General features: G+C 44.9%; 2 protein-coding genes across 14 annotated transcripts in view; one reads left to right on the forward strand and one right to left on the reverse strand.

Moving 5' to 3' along the window:
* The window catches only part of LOC142412444 (inhibitor of growth protein 5), a 20,468-nt gene extending 10,013 nt beyond the window's left edge, over positions 1-10,455 (reverse strand). Inside the window, exons 1-9 of one of the 11 annotated variants that reach the window (XM_075507706.1) lie at positions 10,206-10,449; positions 9,320-9,391; positions 8,435-8,601; positions 7,015-7,126; positions 5,954-6,047; positions 4,815-4,950; positions 4,582-4,643; positions 3,581-3,650; positions 250-2,345 (exon numbers count right to left, since the gene is read on the reverse strand). In XM_075507706.1, coding sequence (XP_075363821.1) covers positions 3,608-3,650; positions 4,582-4,643; positions 4,815-4,950; positions 5,954-6,047; positions 7,015-7,126; positions 8,435-8,601; positions 9,320-9,391; positions 10,206-10,242 — 723 coding nt within the window. In that variant the 5' untranslated portion in view covers positions 10,243-10,449 and the 3' untranslated portion in view covers positions 250-2,345; positions 3,581-3,607. Of the gene's footprint in view, positions 1-249; positions 2,424-3,580; positions 3,651-4,581; positions 4,644-4,814; positions 4,951-5,953; positions 6,048-7,014; positions 7,127-8,434; positions 8,602-9,309; positions 9,392-9,659; positions 9,917-10,205 lie in introns of those variants that run through there. The other 10 variants (XM_075507705.1, XM_075507704.1, XM_075507708.1 and 7 more) reach the window with 10 other exon arrangements.
* Positions 10,456-10,512: 57 nt separating this feature from the next.
* Positions 10,513-17,727, forward strand: DTYMK (deoxythymidylate kinase). Of its 3 annotated transcripts, XM_075507716.1 has the most exons (6): positions 10,513-10,683; positions 11,266-11,374; positions 12,383-12,473; positions 14,675-14,872; positions 15,608-15,702; positions 17,138-17,727. In XM_075507716.1, the coding sequence occupies exons 1-5, from the start codon at positions 10,554-10,556 to the stop codon at positions 15,686-15,688; spliced, it is 609 nt and encodes a 202-aa protein (XP_075363831.1). In that variant the 5' UTR covers positions 10,513-10,553; the 3' UTR covers positions 15,689-15,702; positions 17,138-17,727. The 3 variants fall into 3 exon arrangements, with proteins under 3 accessions (XP_075363831.1, XP_075363832.1, XP_075363830.1); XM_075507717.1 differs by lacking the exon at positions 15,608-15,702 and having other exon boundaries at positions 10,514-10,683; positions 14,747-14,872; positions 17,138-17,723; XM_075507715.1 differs by lacking the exon at positions 15,608-15,702 and having other exon boundaries at positions 10,518-10,683; positions 17,138-17,722.
* Positions 17,728-19,365: the final 1,638 nt, after the last annotated feature.

The raw sequence follows: 19,365 nt of genomic DNA on the forward strand, positions 1-19,365 counted from the left end.
GGGGCTGCCCGCCCCCGCGCGTCCTCGCAGGGCTCATCCGCGCGGCCCACGCCTCATGTTCATCCCGCTTCCTGTCCGCCAGTGTCCACACAGGGCACGCCCCCGTCCTCCTGTACAGCACAACCTCGCACAGACCCTGCCAACCAGGGCAGCACAGCCGGAGTGTGGGTCACTCATCCCCACGGTACAGCCACCCACACGTCACCACCACAAGCACTCCTGTGCTGCTCTCATATGTCTTTGTTCCCAAAAATACTTTATTTATAACAATATATCCATTATCTATAACATGATCCAAAAATACAGATATACATTTTTACTTTACATTCCTTTTTTTTTTAATAAAAAGATTTATATTCTCTTCCATTTACAAAGGGAACATAGATCTAATTCCTTTAAAAAATAGAACAACTGGGTTAAAGTTCTTTCACCTCCAGTTTGGACAAGCTGCAATGAAGCTGAACCCCGCAGGGTATCTGGGTGCTTCGACAATCTTTAGTGGAACATTCCTTTACGTATCACAGTCTTGTTCACTCTTCTCCAGAAAAGTATATTTAACACCATACATTCAAAATTCAGGACAAAGATTTAAATTCTTTAGTAAGCAAAAATGAAGGCTACTGGTATTTCTATTAGAGATTTTTTTTTAACTCCTTAAGCCAGGTGTAAGCGGCCAAGAGATGCTCTTGAGCCTGTCAGAGCCCCTGTGCTGGTAAGTTCTGAATGGGACGGTTTACTGCTGGTATCAGATGTCAGATGTTCTGACACATTAGAGATGTTACATCATAAAGAAGAGGAGCATGTTGTACCTCACACCATTCACAATTCCTAGCGAAGTATCTTTCCTTGTGAGGGCTGATGCTACCTTCTAGAGCTTATTTTCCATTTTAACCAGCAAAGCAAAAAGAAAAATGTCTGCTCTTCCAAGCCCCAGAAAGCTTGCTAACAAAATGCATTTTGCTGTCCCACCTCACCATCTTTTCTGAGCTGAGGGTGGTCAGCTTGGTACTTCTTCATCTGTAGCTGCGCACTTCCATAAGGGCACATTTCCAGCAAGACCTCCACAGAGGTGCAATGGAATTGTGAGATCGTTTCAAATCAAATGCTTAATCTATGGTGATACCACTTAATCTATGGTGATAAAGCCTTGGGGGGGGGGGGGGGGGGAATTGTACACAATACCATTGGATAGAAGGGGAAAATAAAACCTGAAACGGCATCAACACTAGTCTTCAGGACACAGTAACACTCCTACATTAATCCAGTGTAGCAGATCAATGAGGTACAGGTCTCACTCACTGGTTACTGAATTACAGGCTGGCTCATGAGGTATCATGACTACATTTGCTCTCAAAAAAAAAAAAAAAAAAAAGAGGCAGAAAGAAAAAGAGGGCTGACTGTATTTCTAAGTCCAGGTTTGTGTGACTGCTTTTCCTCCTCCTTCCCTCCAGCAATCGCTTTTGATTTGTCTGTGTGCTTTCTGGGTGCTATTACAATGGCAACAATGACAAATGTACATCATCTTGTAAACATAACTATGGAAACTTCATACACAACATATGGAGTAATGCAACATAGCGAAGACACGTGCAATATCACATTTAAAATGAAAGGACCCTGGAGACAGGTTTTTTTTTTTCCTTAGCAGATGCAATAAATCAAAATGTTCACAGAAAAGCTGTCTCAGTATCAAGAGGTTTCTTCTATGTCAGTCTTGACATACCTGCAGCATCTACAAAGCCCAACAGACCAAAGCGGGGAAGGAAAATTGGCAAGAGCTGTATTCTACTTTCTTTCATTGCAAAACACAAGTATGAGGGTCAGTGTAACAGGGAAAAAAGACTGACTTTTTTCTTTTGGAAACAGTGCCAAAATCTGACTAGAAGTGTTTTTTTTCTTCTGTACTGTTTATTCAGATTGTTTTTACAGCAGAACAAAAGCTTATCTGGAAATTTCTTAATGCCTTGCCAGCAGTCTATACCAAGAGCTCCTGCATAATGGTATGCAAAGTAGTACACAGCCCTGCACAGAGCTGCCATCAACACCCATCAGGGATCACAGCCAGCGAAGTTCATGAACCCTGGTGCGTATTGCTGCAGGGGGGTTTGGTTTGGGGCTTTTTTTTTTTTTTTCTTCTCCACCAGCAGAACCACCTTTCACAACATCTTTTATTGTAGGCAGGTAAGCCCCATAATACAGGAGATATATATATGAAGACAAGAGTTAAGTCTGCTCTTCCCTCAACTTCTGCATCTGCTATAACTCAGAGGAAGGAAAAAAACCAGAAATACTTTTGTTTTCCTGTTCCTGATTTCCTTCTCTTCCTTCCGCTGCAGCAACTGACACTGTGATGACAGCAAGGATTCACATTCATAATCTGAAAGGCAGCTTAAAGAAGTCAAGAACATGCAAATGTGCCCCCCCTAAAAAAGACAAGAAGTCATTTTAAAACATTCCTGCTGAATGGCCTTCATCAACAGCAGTGCTTCATAGCAAATGCTATTCAAACCCCCCCACCAAGCTACCGCATGCCCGCCTTTCAGCTTTGCCGCTCCATCACAGCAACGCACGCCTTGTCCTCACGGAGCTTCCCCTTAAAGCTTGTCTTCCTGATTTACCCAGGTGCAACACAGGCAAACACAAGTAACAAAAATCAGGCCTTCATCTTATTTTATGAATAAATCTGACCTTCTATCTCTATAAGAATACTGTAGGTTTCATCTTCACAGTAATGTACTTAAAGGATCTTCAGAGAAATGGTAACAGCCAGGAAAGTTAACACCCTCTCTCAATATTACTGTCACTAAGAAACACTGCAGGACAATTCCTTTGCTATTTAAAGGTTTTCTCCCAACAGAGACAAACCTTTTCTAGAAGGAGGTGAAAAGTCTAATGGTTTGCTTCTGTTAAGGTTCATGTGAATGGGGGCAAGATCAAGTAAAATAAAGGCAGTGCAAAGGTAGACAGAAGAAATTCCCCAAGAGAAGGTATGATCATACCTCTCTCCCATCCCTGCCCTGTCAAAACTAAGCACGGTACTTAGCTTTGAGGAAATAGACACTGGAAACAGTTAACCAGCTTTCCTGTTCCTTTCTGTACTACAAAACTGCACAACAAATGGACTTCACACCTAAACAATGGAGCCTACTTCTTTCATGCAGGCTATATTGGAGAAAATTCCTTCTTCTCTGCCACACCAAGCTCCAGGCCTAAACTATTTCCATGACGGCAATGCACCATGCTGAAGATATAGGTATTTTATTCTCCTGCAATGCCTTATGTGGTTTCACAGACTCCTATAAACCAGCAGAGACTACAGCTACTGGCTGCCCTAGCACTTCATAATAACACCAATTTCAGTGCTGTGCAAGTGTAACACAAATAAAATCCCTGTGGCAAAAGGATTTGGGACTCCCTCCCAAAGTCATTTTCTTATGAAAGAACAGGAATTACAACTGGCCACTGGATAATTAAATATCATACCAGAAAAAGAAGGAGGGTAGGTTAAAAAAAAAATTAAAAAAAAAAATCAAAGATAATATTGCAACATGAATGAAGGTATATATTAAATTCTTCTTGCCTCAGAGGATGTATTCCCCTCTACTCCCTACTTCTTTTTCTTTCTTTCCTGAACACAACGAGGACAAAACCTACAGGGGAAAGAGAGGCAGTAATTAGTTCCTGAAGTTAACAACACATAGCCCAAGAACTTTTTTATTATTTGGGGACAAGTGGGTGGGAAGGTGGTTTAAAAGCAGCCAATTTAAGTAACTGCAACAATTTTCATGACATTCAGGACGCCTGGGCAAATAGAAAATGAACTGTACCAACTCAGGTGGGCAGAAGTGACAGATAGTACTAGAAGGCTTCCAGGGCTCATCAGCCCCTCACAGCTCTGATTCACCTTATTTCGTTCACCTAGAAGTTACTCCAAGTAACTTCTCAAAGTTTGTCACACAAGCTTCCTCTACAGGCAAAAGAAAAAAAGATATGTTCCTCCAATTCATTCCCTCCTCCAATGATTGCAGTTCTCTTTCACTTAAGCCTGTTTCTGATAGGCATCTCGTTAATTAGATGAGAGCAGTCCATTAAACAGAAACCAAGTACAGAACAAGCCTATGATTCTTTCCAAGATGAGCACATATATAAGCAAAACCTAGAGCAGTCTTCAAACTTCCAGAAGTGAAAAAAATAAATACATGTCTCTTCTCAATTTTAACCACAGCCACAATTATGTGACACTACAGCAAACCTGAGATGTAACATGTACACATTTACACAAGCCTCAGATCAAAAACTGCTGTTTATCATGCAATTTTGCATATGCTTGGGTCCTTGTTTTGCTCCCACCAGAATCTAAGACTCCCGTGGAAGTAGACTTTAGGAAGAAGGTTCCACTTGTACCTTCTACTTTCACAGAAACACAATCCCAAACCACAGAGGACTGCAAACCCTCTGATGACAAAAGCAAAGCTCCTCTGTCAGGAAGGGTCACAACAGGGTTTTAATTCTTATTGTGATTCTTGTTGAGGCAAACTGTAGCCTGATAAAAATAAAAAAGCTGTATGTTGTCATACTTACCATTTCCCTTTTGGTTTGGTGGTGAGGTCCACACAAGCAAAGTGGAACCATTCAATTGGGCACTGCAAAACAGAAAGGAAAAACCCACAGAGGAGATGCTTAGTGTTTCACAAATGTTACTTTCATTTTGTATAATCTAATCGAGCAAGTACCACACCCCACACCCCCCCCCCCCGATTTCACAGTGTTGTGATGTAATGAACATCTGAAAATAAATAATCTCAAATGCTTACATCTTGGTTGTCACAGCCAATCATTTCTCCATAGGACACCTGGTGACACAGGCAGTAGGTCGGTTCATTGGGGTCCACTGGCATGTCTAGGACATCCGAGGGATGCACTGACAGGATGGTATCAGCAAACTCAGATCTGTGGACAAGGACAGATTGAGGATAAAACATTTTTCAGTTGTAGGCAACATCATGTTTCCAAGATCTAAATCCCACTTGGGAAAATTAGTTTTTAACAGTATCTTTCCTAAAACACACTGACCGTACTTCAGAGTTTAGATTACATTATCACATATTATCCAATAGTTAAAATCATAATGTAGGTTTGATCAAACACAAAACATGAGCTTGACTATAAAGGATTATGAAAATGATTTGTAGATGCCATGACTACACTAACAAAATTAAGGTACAGATCACTTCTGCTTGCAGACAGAAGAATCTGATTCCCTGCCCCCCCCCAGCAGTTTTAAAATATATATATATTCTTTTCTCCTTGCCAGGTATGAGTGAACCACCTTGCTCTGACAGGAATGTATTAAGTTGACATGTCACTAACGCTCAGTGGAAACTATTTTTTTCTTTTCTGCCCCTCCATTTAACCAACTGAAAAATTAGAATTAACAGGGCCCCTCTAATATAAATCATATGATAGAGAGGGGACATGCTTTCTTCCTTGCTTCACAAAACCAAATTAGATTACTCAAGACTATTTAGGACATGATTGTTTGAAAACAACTGCCAAAATTCTCCAAGATGTCTAGAACAATAAAACATCAGTTTTTGTCTCAAGGGGCAAATATTTCTTTTTACAATCAAGACCACAAGCAATTGTTAAAAACAGCCGCATGACAAAAATCAAAGGTATTTTCTCCCAGCTTGCCAACAGCAACAGAGACATTGATCTTGTCCTTCCAGACAGAGGGCATTCCAAGCATGCTGAGTTTCCACATGCCAACCAAGAAGTTAATTAACAAAGCTGATTTGTCCTAAGCAGGGAACTAATGAAATGGAGTAAGACCAGAACACTCTAACACTGCTCACCATCCAGACATGAATCATAAATAGGGTAACATGAGCTTGTGGAAAATTCATGAAGTGTCAAGCCAAAGTCACCAGAGCTGTGACTGTGTATGCCTTACCCTCCTTTGAGTTTCTTTTTCTTTGGTGTATCTTCTTCAGATGTTCGCCTGCCTCGACCGCGAGAGCCTCTTTTGTCTTTCTGACTTCGTCCCTCTATGAAAGAAAAAACCCCACCATTTCAATTTATTTGAATACCAGAAAAATCCCCAGATGTTTTTCTTTTGATGCATTTATTGTTTAGAAATCCTTCTTTCATATGTAATTGAATATGAATGCTGATTCCGAGATACATTTTTATGCCACAAACATGCCAAATAGGCAAGTAGTATGACTGAGCACCAAAGTCTTGTGTTTGCAGTTTTGGCAATTAAATCATTGCAGTACAACGTTAGCCCATATTGTTGCACAAGATATAAATAGCATTACATTTGATTAGACATACTGTAGGGAGTTTTTTTTAAAATCTCAGTATATTTTTAAACACTCAGCCAGTTAATTGGTTACTCAATAACTAACGCAACTTTTATCTTCACATCCCTGATCTTACCCCTTATTTCATAGATCAAAGGCATAAAGCTATACTGCTGTTAACCATGCTCAAATTTCATTGTAACCATACAAGATTTCCAGTATACATTACTGAACCTTTCCTTTAACTCCTAATTTTTCCTGCTGTTCTCAGCTTGATTAGTATTCAAATTCTGGTAAAGGGAGGAAAATAGACAAATCTCTCCACAAAATGATCTTAGAACCTACTCAGTAATAGATCAAGCCTGAAACTAAAACTGTTACACTCAAGAGCTGCAAGAACATCAGTTCAGTTTTGTCACAGCTCCCCCTTGGCTAGTAGCCTCCTTACAACCACTAACCATGCACCACCTCAGGGTGATCTGGCAAGCAGAGACAGTAAGTTAGATCCCAGCACTAGATTTTTCTTCATCTGTTTATTGCCCACCAGAACACTGTAAAAATTTAAAGAACATTAAAAACAAGTAGAAAAGTACACTATGGTGTACTTCTTTTCTTCCTCCAGAAATAACAGCCTACTTTATACCTTAGCCTTTCTGGTTAGATACGCTCAGCGCTGGAAAAAGCTGTCAAACATATAAAATTTACACACTTTTGAGGCTTCGAGATCCAGGGTTTTCAAAGTCACTGCCCTCCAGTTTATCTTTCAGATCTGCTTCAAACCGTGCCAAGTCTGCATCCAGCCGGCGGATATGCTTATCCACCTGCACAGAAGAGGAAACCACAAACTGAATTAAAAAAAAATTTAAAAAATGCCCAAACGAAAACAGGAAGGTCTAAAGCCGTTATTGGCATGAACAGGAGTCTAATACTAACACAGAGCAAGGCATGAAAGGGGTATGAAACTGGAAAAAGGGAAATGGTACACACAAAGGGAATTAAAGCAGAGAGAAAAAGATAAAGCCACAGGAAAACAGGAAAAAGCAAGAGGACCTAATCCCAATACAGGCAAAGAAAAAGGAAGGAAAAGGGGGAAGGAGGTGACATAAAGGAGAGTCAAAGTAACTCAGGCTAATGGTTTGCAGAACAAAACAAGACGATGAGAGATACCAAAAAGAATTGTTTTCTCCCTGCAATTTTCAAAATACATTATACAACTAATGTCCATGAGATGTGTTGAGTAGATCAGTCTATTTCTTCTGGCATTTCACTGGCACACTATTTGAAGAAATTTAGTAACAAATACAGGCTTCTGCTGACTATCTCCAATATCAAGTCAATACACATTAAGTAAGGACCTTGTACTACCCTGGTTGCAATAATGTGGCTTACAGAACAGAGATGTAGCAAAGGTATTTTAAGACACCACCCCCAAACTGTGTTGCTGCAATACCTAGTCCTCAAATTAGTGGTTATCTAGGACACTTTTCAATCCCTGTGAAGTAATTTACTTTTCTGCAGTATTTGATAGCAAGAAAATGTACTGCAGCTGCAGATGTAGCAGAACCCAAAGCATCTCTAGATCAGGTCCATTTTCCCATCGGGTCCATTGAGGAAAGTTTGGTGTCCAATATACAACCAGAATGGTGGAGCTGCCAGGTCTGCTTTCTTTTGTCACTTGGAAACCAAGGTAATTGAACAGATTTACTTCAATTCCTCCATAATATAGTACTGAAGTTGACTTCAAAAAATGTTGTTTATGATTAAGACCAGCCCTAAATAAATTATCAGGTGACAGGGGAACTGCTGGAGAGGATGGAGTGGGATAAATTTGTTGGCACTATTACGCAGCAGAGAGATACTACCAATCAAGCAGTCTCCAAGTGGGATAAACTCATTTAACCTTTCACCAGAAGAGAAGCCTACTTGCCACAAAACCTGCTAATACAACGGAGGGCAACAGTAAGAAAAATAAGCTTGGGAACTAGCAATTTGTTTCAGTAAGATATTTAACCCAAAACATGAATATGGGAGGGAAAACGGACACTGTGAAAATGTCTTCCATGTCCACCAGCAGCCTCATTCCAGACTATGGCCTTTTTAACAAAAGTCTCACTGGTTGTGATCCTCACCATCTCGTATGTCTGCATGGCCAGCTGGACTTTATCATCACTGTACTCTTTACATTTGCTGTAGGCACTCTGGATTTTCTTCAGGTGTTCCACTCGCTCCTCGGGTAACATGTTCTTCACTGATTCAATGTATTCTGCTGCAAGACTGTCAATTTCTGCTTTCTTATCTGAAAAGCAAAGTATATACACATGAGAAAGCTGTCTGCCAAAGCAAGTATTTTTTTCTTCTACCTCTTTACAGTATTTAGAAGACCTCTCCTGACAGTTTTCTGACTTCCCCTGATCCCTTAATGTATTTACCTTTTTTTTTAAAAAAAAATGAAGTTAAAGGTATTCAGTCTTCAACACTTGTGGTGTGATTCTGATTTCTCAAGCATTTTACAGTTAATTCAGCGGAGGGGCTCACAGTTAAGACCAGAGACTGAACCGATGGGTTCACAAACTTCAGCCTCTCTTCCCACACACAGAACATTATATTTGCTACACAGCCATTTACCATTCTAATGGTTCAAATTGAAAATCATTGATGTGCAACCAGATACCAACACAAACCTCAAAAAAGAAAAAAAAATTGGTCTTGCAAGACACACAGCAATCTACAATTCAGTAGATGTGGAAATGCATGCAAGTAAGGCCATCCAAGGGACCATCAGGTAGAGCCATCACACAGCTACAAATTAACACGCAGCTGTTGAAAAAAACCCTAGTTCTGTGAGCTGGAGCCCTCACAGAAAAGAAACAAACACTGCACAGCGCTCAGGTCGAGAAAAGGAAAAGCATCAGAGGGGAGACACATCCCGTAAAGCTGAGTCTCCGCAGGACTCTTCCCATCCTTCAGGTTGAGGCTCTCCATCAGACTTCACTTACTGAAATACCTGAACACACCTTCTGTTCTCTGATCCAACTCCCGCATCAGCTGGAAGTTCCTTTGCAGCTCACAAGGCAGGTTTTCGATACCTGGAACAGAAAGGCCAAGAAATACTACAGCCTGTTCTCCTCATAGCAGCCCTCATAGCATCCCACCTTTGACACGCGGCACTGAACCAACTCAGCAGAGCTAGAAACACCACCGCCTTAGGGGGCCAGCAGTTGGACTACGCACAGCTATGCTAAAGGTACACATGCAGAAGCAGCACGCTGCCCCTGGCCATGACTAGAAGCGCTCTGAGAACTAAGCCTTTGCAACAGGAGGCCCGCACTTGAACGCGCGCTTAGTCTGACGTACCATAAACTGTCCATTTACATCAGGAGAGCTTAGGGACACGTATGCACGCGCACCGGCCTTCGTGCGACTGACGCTTACCCAGCAGCCGCGTCGGTCCCGCTGTTAGTAGCGAGCCGGTCGCGCACAGCGTGAGAGGAACCCAGCGGCGCCGCTGCCCGCGCCGGGAGCGCCGGAGCCACCTGCCGGGAGCGGAGAGCCCCGAGCCCTCGGCGCCTGAGGCGGCCGGCCGTTACCAACGCCATGGACGGCGGGGACCGCGTGTGACAGCCCAGAGCGGGACGCAGAGCGGCCTAACAGGCGGGAGGCGCGCAACCGGCCATCGCCTCACCGCCCCACTCCCCGACAGGCAGTGATGACGCACCACGGCCACAGCTGATGACGCACCGCGGCACCGCCCCCGGCGCCCAGCCCGTGGCGCAGTTCTAATTCCCGCGCCGCCGCCCCCGCCCCCGCCGCAGCCGCCGCTCGCGCCCCCGCCCCCGCCGCAGCCGCCGCTCGCGCCCCCCCCCTCCCCCCACCCCCGCTCGCGCAGGGCCCCGCACTCACTGTCCAGGTAGTGCTCCAGGTACATGGCGGTCGCCATCTTGCGGCCCGCGCCCCGCCGCGGCCGCCGCTTCCCGCCGCCTGCCGGACCCGCATGACAAGGGCCGCGGCCCCAGCCTCATCCCATATTCATAGTCCGCCCGGCGCCCATTGGCCGCCGGGGACGCTTCTACTGCATATTCATGAGGGGCAGGGCAGGCGGAGGGCGGTGCCTCCCTTCCCGCCTCACCGCCTCCCTGGAAGACCTTGGCGCCTCTGTGCCCTTCCGCTGCCTAGAGCAGCCCTGGGGCGCTCGCCGGGATTGGCCGGGAGGTGGCGGAAGGGGCGGGGTGGGCGGAGCGCGCGCGTGATATGGCGGGCAGGCGCGGGGCGCTGATCGTGCTGGAGGGGGTGGACCGTGCCGGGAAGAGCACGCAGGGCCGCCGGCTGGTGGAGGCGCTGCGGGCCGCCGGCTACCGCGCCGATCTCCTCCGCTTCCCGGGTATGGGGCCTACCGACGCCCGGAGCGAACGGGGCGGGGGAGGTAGGGGAGTCTTGCTAGGCTGGGCCGCGGCGCTCGGTGTGCCCCCGGGGTGCTGGTGGTGGTGCTGGTGGTGGTGCTGGTGGTGGTGCTGGTGGTGGTGCTGGTGGTGGTGCTGGTGGTGGTGGTGTCCGAGGGCTCTGGTGGTACACCCGGCTCCTGACCTCCTCCTACCCATGACAGGTTGACACCCCACCCCCCCCCCCCCCGGACAGACCGACCTCCTCCCAACACCTGACAGGTAGATAGACCCCCGTCCCTGGATGGACCGACCTCCTCCCACCCGTGACAAACAGACATACCCCCACCTCTGGACGGACTGACCTCATCCCACTCGTGACAGTTTGACCCCCCAACCCCAGGTGGACCAACCTCCTTCCACCTGTGACAGGCAGATAGACCCTGGCCCTGGACAGACCAACCTCCCACCTGAGATGGAGAGATAGACCCCACAGACTGACATGCCCTGCAGGACAGATGGACACTGCTTTGGCAAGAGCGGCTTGGGGCAGCATTTGCTCCTTCTTCCCCTCTTTCCTACAGAGAGAACAACGGAGATCGGGCGGCTGATCAGCTCCTACCTGGTGAAGGAGAAGAACCTGGAGGACCACACGGTTCACCTGCTCTTCTCCGCTAACCGCTGGGAACATGTGTAAAGATAATGTTTGTTAAGTTGTAGAAGAAAAACGCATGGTGTTGAATCCTCCTGGGGTTTTAGCTTGTAATGGGTACAGTAGGTATGAGAGTATGATCCTGTTTAGCAAGGGAAACATGGCTGGAAGCAATGTCTCAAGGGCTCTTACAGCTTTGGATTTAATCTTAGATCAAATCCCATAGTTTGGTTTTTTAAAATCATTAGGTGTGATATTTCCAATCCCTATGCCATACTGGATTCAAGAATTGGGGAGCTGAGACTGTACCAGCCTAGACTGTGAATTTACTTTCCTGAATGAAGAGACTTTGCTTTGCAAGGAAGTCCATGTGAGTGACAGACTGGTTAAGGAATTGTGTCCAAACTTCCCCTCTAGCCGAAGGTTGTATTCAGCTGTAAGTGGCTGTCCTTGCTTTTGGCCCCCGAGTCTTTGCGTGTGGAGCTAGGGAGGTTGATGTCGGCTGTTGTTTTTAGCTGGAAATCTATATTGCAAAATGTTCTCATTTTAAAAAAAAGCTTTGCTGATTCTGCTGAGTGGTGGTGCCAAGCAAACTGGGAAAGCGTAAGGCAGATAAGTGAGCTGTAATAAGAAATGTCATTGTCGTGAATAAAGGACATTTTGACCAAGGCAGAGTGTATCACAAATCTACTGCACTGCTTAAAAAGGGAAGAGGACTAAGCTGCTCATGTCTGAATATAGTTCAGCTGTGATCTTGCCTGTAAGCTGTGGAGCTGCCTGGAACAGTGCCCTGCAGCTCCAGGGCAAGCACCCTAAACTTGGGTGTCTTGAAAGGGTATTTGCTTAATGTTTCTTAGAGGACAGAATACAAATAGCTATTTATCCACGATCAGCATCGCAGATAACCCTGACACTGCTAATGATCACTGTTAATGATGACATATGTTAACAGAGAAGCACTGGCCTCATGAGCTCTCTTTTAGATAAACTCTTTTCATTTGTATCACTATAAAGGAGTGTAACTTTCTTTTCTCCCACGTGGTTTTCAGACCGTTGATGAAAGAGAAACTACATCAAGGGATCACACTTGTGGTTGACAGATATGCCTTTTCTGGAGTGGCCTTCACAAGTGCCAAAGAGGTGAGTGAGACCTACAGCAGCTCCTGCCCTTCTCTGTATTTGGGGAAGCAGCTCCAGTTAGAGGCCTGATAGATGTCTGTGTGCATAGCCGAGACTCCAGAGGACTGGGGAAATGTGGATTGAAATTGAGGGATGGAAGTTTCAGCTCAGGTATTGACATAGTCTGTTTGCCTGGGTCTACCCCTTCCCCAGAAAGAGCAGAGAAACTCATTCAGTTACTTTTTGTAAATCTGGACAGACTCCTGGCTGTGGGGAAGCCAGCCTGTTTGACTCTGGAGAATGATTATGTGAGTTTATTTGAGATTCTCTATGCTTGCTCTGGCTGCTGGCCCATAAATTTGCAAAGAATAACAGAACCATGTATGTTAAAAGGGACCTGCAGAAGTCATGAAGCCCAGCTTCCTGCTCAAGGGTAGGTCTAACATCAGGTAGTCTGCTTGGGGCCCCATCCAGCCAAGGTTTGAGTATCTCCAGGGATGTAGATCCACAACCTTTCTGGGCTATTTTTTCAGTGTTTGCTCATGGTAAAAATTATTTTCTTCGTTTAGCTTGAACTTCTCATGTCCCCACTTGTCTTGAAAGCAGAGACAGGCCAAAAGGCACAAGTCAGCTCTGTCAGCCTCCCTTTGGGTCATTCTACACAGCTATAAGATCCTCCTGATTCTTGTGCTTGTTCTTGTGCTCTGAGGAGGCTGTCCCGGAAGATCAACCAGCTCTCCTGGGCCTCTTTGCCTTCCATCTGAGTATCTAGGGCATCCTGCTAAGAGGTCCTTAATAAACAGAAATCTGCTCTCCTGAAGTCCACACTGGTGATTCTGTTTGTCTTGTTGACTCCTCTCCAGATCTTAAACCACCATCTCATGTTTGCTGCAGCCAAGGCTGCTCCTGACCTTCACATCTTCAACCAGTTCTTTCTTGCTTATGAGTAACAAATTCAGCAGGGCAGCTCCCCTCGTTGGCTTATTGATCACAGTGTCAAGAATTTCTTCAGCATGCTCCAGAAACCTGGATTGCTTGTGCCCAGCAGATAGGCAGGTGGTTGAGATCCTCCATGAGTACCAGGACCTGCAATTGTGATCCTTCTTCTAGCTGTCTAAAGATGGTTCCTCAACATCCTCTCTTCAACCAGGCAGTCTGCAGCAGGCCCCACCCCAACATCATGTGTGTTACTCTGCCCCAGTTGTGCTGCTTTCAGGTGAGCCTCTGTTATCGTATCATCCCCCAGACATTTCTTCCTGGCCTGCCATCTTCAGTTCTCTACAGATTGCAAACCTTCCCCTGACATACCTAGTTTAAAGCTCTCTTCACTGGCTTAGCAAGCCTGTTTGCTTAGATACTCTTGTCCCACTTTGTCAGATGTATTCCATTCCTGCTCAGTAGCCATCGATCCTCAAAGAGTGTGCTGTGGTTGTAGAAGCTGAAGCCCTGCTTGCAACACCAGCTGTGCAGCTGTGAGTTGCCCTACATTTATTCCTGCCCAAGCCTTTCCTCCCTTCCTGGAAGGATTGAGGAGATCCTGGCCCCCCTGTGCCCTGCACCCTCATCTCCAGAGCCCTGCAGTTGCTCTTGATACATTTAAGATCACCCTGATAGTATCACTGGTGCCCATATGGATGAGCAGTAAGTGGACAAGCCTCAGTGGTCTCTCCACAACATTGTGGATTCACATGCCCTGATGGAAGTCTTCAAATCTGTCAACAAGATCTGAAAGTTGGAAAGCTTTGTCTCTTGTGTCTGGGCTGAAATTCCTGGGTAGGCTGAGAAAGCATAGGGTAGGTATTTGAAAAGGAGTGTCTGTGGGCCCAGAAAGATCCACACTAAAGCTGCGTGGTGTTTGTATTTGGGAGCAGCTTTCTTTCAGACTGGCAACAGCTGTATGGAGACTCAGAATATAACTTTGTATTTAGCTCTGATGAGCTCTGCAGAAGAGATGTTAAAATCTTCAGCTATCTTTGACTTCAGTGAGCATGAGAGGTGCACAGCACCTAACAAAATCTGGCCCCCCACAATTACCAGGACTGAATTCCCATGTGATAAGCTGGGATATCTCCTTTTCAGTTTGTAGGTCTGTGCTTAGTGTTTTGGGCTGCGCCTCTTCTTTGGCTGTTCCTTCCCCACCTCCCTCCCCAGCTAACTGGCTTTTTTCCCTTCTTTGCATTCCTTTCTTTTGCCTCAAACTCGGTTGTCTTTGTTTGGGACAGAACTTCTGCTTGGAGTGGTGCAAACAGCCTGACATTGGACTCCCAAAGCCCGATCTGATTCTGTTTCTTCAGTTAAGTCCAGAGGAAGCAGCGGAGCGAGGGAACTTTGGAAATGAACGTTATGAGAACAGCTCCTTCCAAGAGAAAGTTCTACAGTCCTTCTATCATCTGATGAAGGACAAGACATTAAACTGGAAGGTGAGAAAATAACCCTAATGGGCCTGTCACGGACTAGGGTGGGGGTCTCTCTTGAGAGCTCCTGAGTTGTGCCATTGCATCCCTGTGCTCCCCCTTCCTGCTCCTGGTCAGGGGGACATGTTGGGGACCAGCTAAGGGCAGTGTGGCCTGTGGCAGAGAGGACACCTCCCTGTTCCAGGACACCCTATAGGGCCCCATTGAGGTGGGGGGGGGAAGACTTTTGTTTGGTTGGTTTTGCCAAAGAGCTTTCTGGCAATCTTTCTCTTTCTTAAAGACAAACTGACAAGCCTGGGTAAGAAGCCGTGGGACACACCCATGCTCTTTCCTGCCTGTTTCCTTGGCATCCTGCAGACCTGCCAAGGATTCTGGAATCCTTGGAGTTTTTTTGGGGCCCTCCTGCAGCTTGTGTCTCCGTTACTGATGATCACCTTCCTTCTCACATGGCCAGTTTCCATCAGCATTTGCTGTCTTACTGCTACCAGAATTCTCTCCAAATATTTGATCTCTTTTGTTCCATGCTGCTGCATCACTTTTCCTTCTTGTTCATCCCTTGGAGCTGTTTGCAGAGGGCTGCACAGTCAGCAGCCTTATCCCAGAAGAGGAAGCATTCCCCATTTATGCTGTGTGTACATCACCTAGGCTGAGGTGTTCTAGTGCAGGCATCTTGTGTATCGTCTCCATCACCCTGTCAGTGCTCAGTCATGAGATAGGCAGCATCTTCTGTTTATTCTGTAGCTTTCACGCAGATGTAGGAGGACACAGATTATGGATAAGTCTCCACTAGAAGCTGAAGATGTACACAGATTTGCCAAGTGATCAGACTGTGTAAGGTAAACATGATTCTGTAAAAGTGTTTTTTGTATCCTGTCAGAACCTAAAGGACCTAAATGTACAACAATCACCAAACTAGGACTTTCATTCCAGTAAAAGTTACACTAGGAAATTGCCTTTCCTACATCATAATGACTGGAAAAATAGGCTGATAGAAAACATGGACCATAGCACAAAACCCCCCAAAAGAATTCATTGAGCAAAAATAAGTATGCCGTCATGAGAGACAGTATGGAATTCGTGTATAGTCTGTAAACCCTGATTTTTTTTCCACAGATTCCAGCAGCAGAACACATTTCTTCTATTACCTGTCTTCTGCTATTTGTCTTCTATCCCTTGCTTGAAAGGAGTTTTCACTTAAAGTATTAGCAACATGTCTGTTTAAAATACTCTAAAGTGCACAACTATCCAACAGCTATATATCAGAATAGATGATGAAGAGATGACAGGTGTCCCTGAAATGAGCACGGAAATCCAGTTTCAGTACATATTAAAGGTACAGTTAGTATTTCTGTCTCTTTGCCACCCAGTACCAGATAGAATAACAGACATGAAACATTGCCAAAGAACTGTTTAGTGCAAGGTATGAAACACAGCTCAGTACCATCGGTTACACAAATAAATTGAGATCGGCAAGCTGCTTGAGGATATTGTGTGGGCACAAAGGTGGGGTGCTGGCTGTGCTATAATGAAAAGGCTACCATTTAATCATGAAGTCTATGTACTGCATATTCTCACAGGCTGCTCTTTCTCAGCAATGCTATGTGGGCCAGTGTTGCATAGGTCACTGTGATAAATCTGCGCCTCTCTACATCTCTTCATCAAATCCTTTCTTCACTTTGGTCACTCCCTCAACCACATGGGAGTGATGCTGCTATTCTTTAAATGTCAGGCTGAGGAACACCAGCATTGTATAGCTCTACCACCTTTACTGACCTCAGCTTGCAGTATTTAAAACAAACAACCAAAAAAACCCAAAACAAAAACCCACAAAGCTGAAAGTGGAACATCACATGATGGATTTTTAGAGGTTCCTACTATCATGGGTGGAGTTTATTTTGAAGAACCACTGAAGGATCAATACACTGATGTTTCTGGGGGACTACAGTACAGGATGAAGAACTTTTACCTGCCTCTAGGTCATATGCCCTAAAGCCTGTCAGCAAACAACATGCAGTAGCAGCAGTTTTTTCTGTTTTCCTTCATCCAGCCCCACATCTACTTCTTAAATGTCTGTTCTCAAATAAAATAGATTTTTTTTCCAATTCCACTCCAGAAATAGTGCACAGGAGGTGTAATCTGCTCCTTTCACTGCTCATGAATAGTAACAATATTGAGTAATGGGGGGAGAAGATATAAGAGCAAGGTGAGTTTTTCTCATTTGGTGTTGGTAATTGAGGAACATGTTCCTGTATTTTTTTGTCTTGGAAACAGATAATGGATGCTTCAAAGAGCATAGAAGACTTGCACAGAGAAATCAAGTCTGTTGCAGAGGAAACCATGCAGGAGGTTCAGAATAAACCCTTAGGAGAACTCTGGAAATAAAACTTTATACAGGTTATTCTTTTAGACCTAAGGGAAAACTCACCTTTTGGATCTTCCTTGCTTGGATAACTCCTGTACATCACCTTCCAGTAACTACAGCTTAGATCCTGTGTATTCTTCTGGGTCCAGCATGGTGCTCATGTCCTTGTGATCTTATCTGCTCCTCCCCTCCATCGTGCATAGTCCCTGCTGTATTTTCTAAATGAACGTGTGATAAGCATGTAACAGATTCCTTATAAAAACCTCCCTACCTCAAGTAGGAGCTCTTGTTCTAGCCCCAGTCCTGTAGTGCAGATGTGGGTATGGAGCCCAGGGCTGTCCCAGGACACAGACAGCAGCAACAGGCAGGCAACAGCCTTCCCACTTTCAGGGAACTACCATGTTTCTGATTCTTGTGCCTCTCTAGTAAATGCATCCCCTGTGCTGAAACCAGTTTGTAGAGGACTTGTTAATAAATTATTCTTTTAAACATTTTGCACAGGGCATTTTTTTTTCCAGTATGATGATTTATCTTCTAGAAGGATATATAGGAGGTGAAGGTGCTGTGGTTCAGGCACTAAATCCAGAGAGAGCAGTTTGCTAGAGTTGTGAAATGAAAGGAGAGATGAATTCAAGTCTGCTCCCCAGCTGTTCAGTGAGAACGATACAGAAACTGAACTGCTATGAGCAGGTAAGAGTCTGAAATAGATGTATTAGCTCATGGCAAGGCCAGTTTGAAGGGTGAGTGGCACATAAATTATTTTAGACTGTTCAAGTTACTCCTGTGGCCAAGATCAGAGGAATCTGTGACTCCTACACAGACCCTAGTGCAATTTAAACAGCCCAGCATGGGCTACCAGACCAGATCAGCTATGAATTCATCTAAGTCATCAGTAATGACTAGCAAACTACAATCAACTGGAATGTTAAATTGAATCATTTGCAAGGTGCACTGAGATATGGGGATGACCAGGAGAGTTAATGTCTCTATCTGCTGGACAGTTAACTGACCTTCTAGCAGTGGGGACTGGACTTAGCTCCAAGCTGGCCAATACAGAGACTAAATCCTGCTCTAACTCTTAGAAAGAGAGGCAGATTGAACTGATCCACTAGCAGGGCGAGGAAGGTAAATGTTTAAAACAAAACTGCTAATGCAAGCATCAGCTGAAATGGAAAAAGCTGCTGCCCTCACTCTACAGCTGCATGGTGCTTGGCATCAGAAACACTCCTTGTGAAGGAGGTGAGCACCTGTAACAGTGAATCAGGCCCTTCCAGCAACACTGGAAGAAGATGACACACAGAGAAGTCATTTAATTCATATTAGCTTTAGGCTCCTGACTAAAAAGCCAGAAATACCTGTTAAAGATCTAAGAAAGCTGAGCTTAGCTCTGTTATTTGGGTTGTGTTAACACTCAGGTAAAGTCTTGTCTCGCCTAGCCATCCTTAACCATAAAAGCATGAACATGAAATAAGTAGTAACTCTTCTTGTGTACAAATCAAGAGGGAGGTGTGTCCCGAGTGACTAGCCCTCAAAAAAAAAAAAAAAAAAACCTGCCAAGGGCAACAGGGTGCAGCCTTCCGATTCAAGTGCTGTGTCCTGCCATTGCATGGCAAAACAGGAAAAATGGTTGTTGAACTGACTACACTTACTTCTGTAGCATTTGGCTGCTGCAGAGCTGGGGTTTAAAAGGCTACCTGGAAACTGAAGCTATGAAAAGCTATCAGTTAAATAGCTAAAGAGTGGGCACACAATCTTAAAGGAAACAAGTTTTACTTTCCACCTATTTTTGAGCCTCTGCTTGGCTCCTTCCCCTCTACCTCAAAAGCACACATGGCAGAGACACTAAAAAAGCATGTCCAGTCTTGGAAGGGCTTACAGTTGTAGAAGCAGAGATGCTGCACCACTCAGCAGGGACAGCTTTCAAGTATTGTTTTGTTGCTGCACATTCATACACTTCAAAATTCAAGTAGCAGAATTGCTATGGAGGTGTTTTTTCCTTTTCTGCCAGCATGTCTGCAGGTGCTCACCCTCTGGGACAGGAATAACAACTTGGCAGTCCCAAGCAGCCAGCATCTATTCTATGGGATACAACAAAAGGAAGATAAAGTCACCATTGCACATAGTGCAACTTTTGCTT

Source organism: Mycteria americana, chromosome 7 (assembly GCF_035582795.1).
Source record: "Mycteria americana isolate JAX WOST 10 ecotype Jacksonville Zoo and Gardens chromosome 7, USCA_MyAme_1.0, whole genome shotgun sequence".
NCBI lineage: Eukaryota > Metazoa > Chordata > Aves > Ciconiiformes > Ciconiidae > Mycteria > Mycteria americana.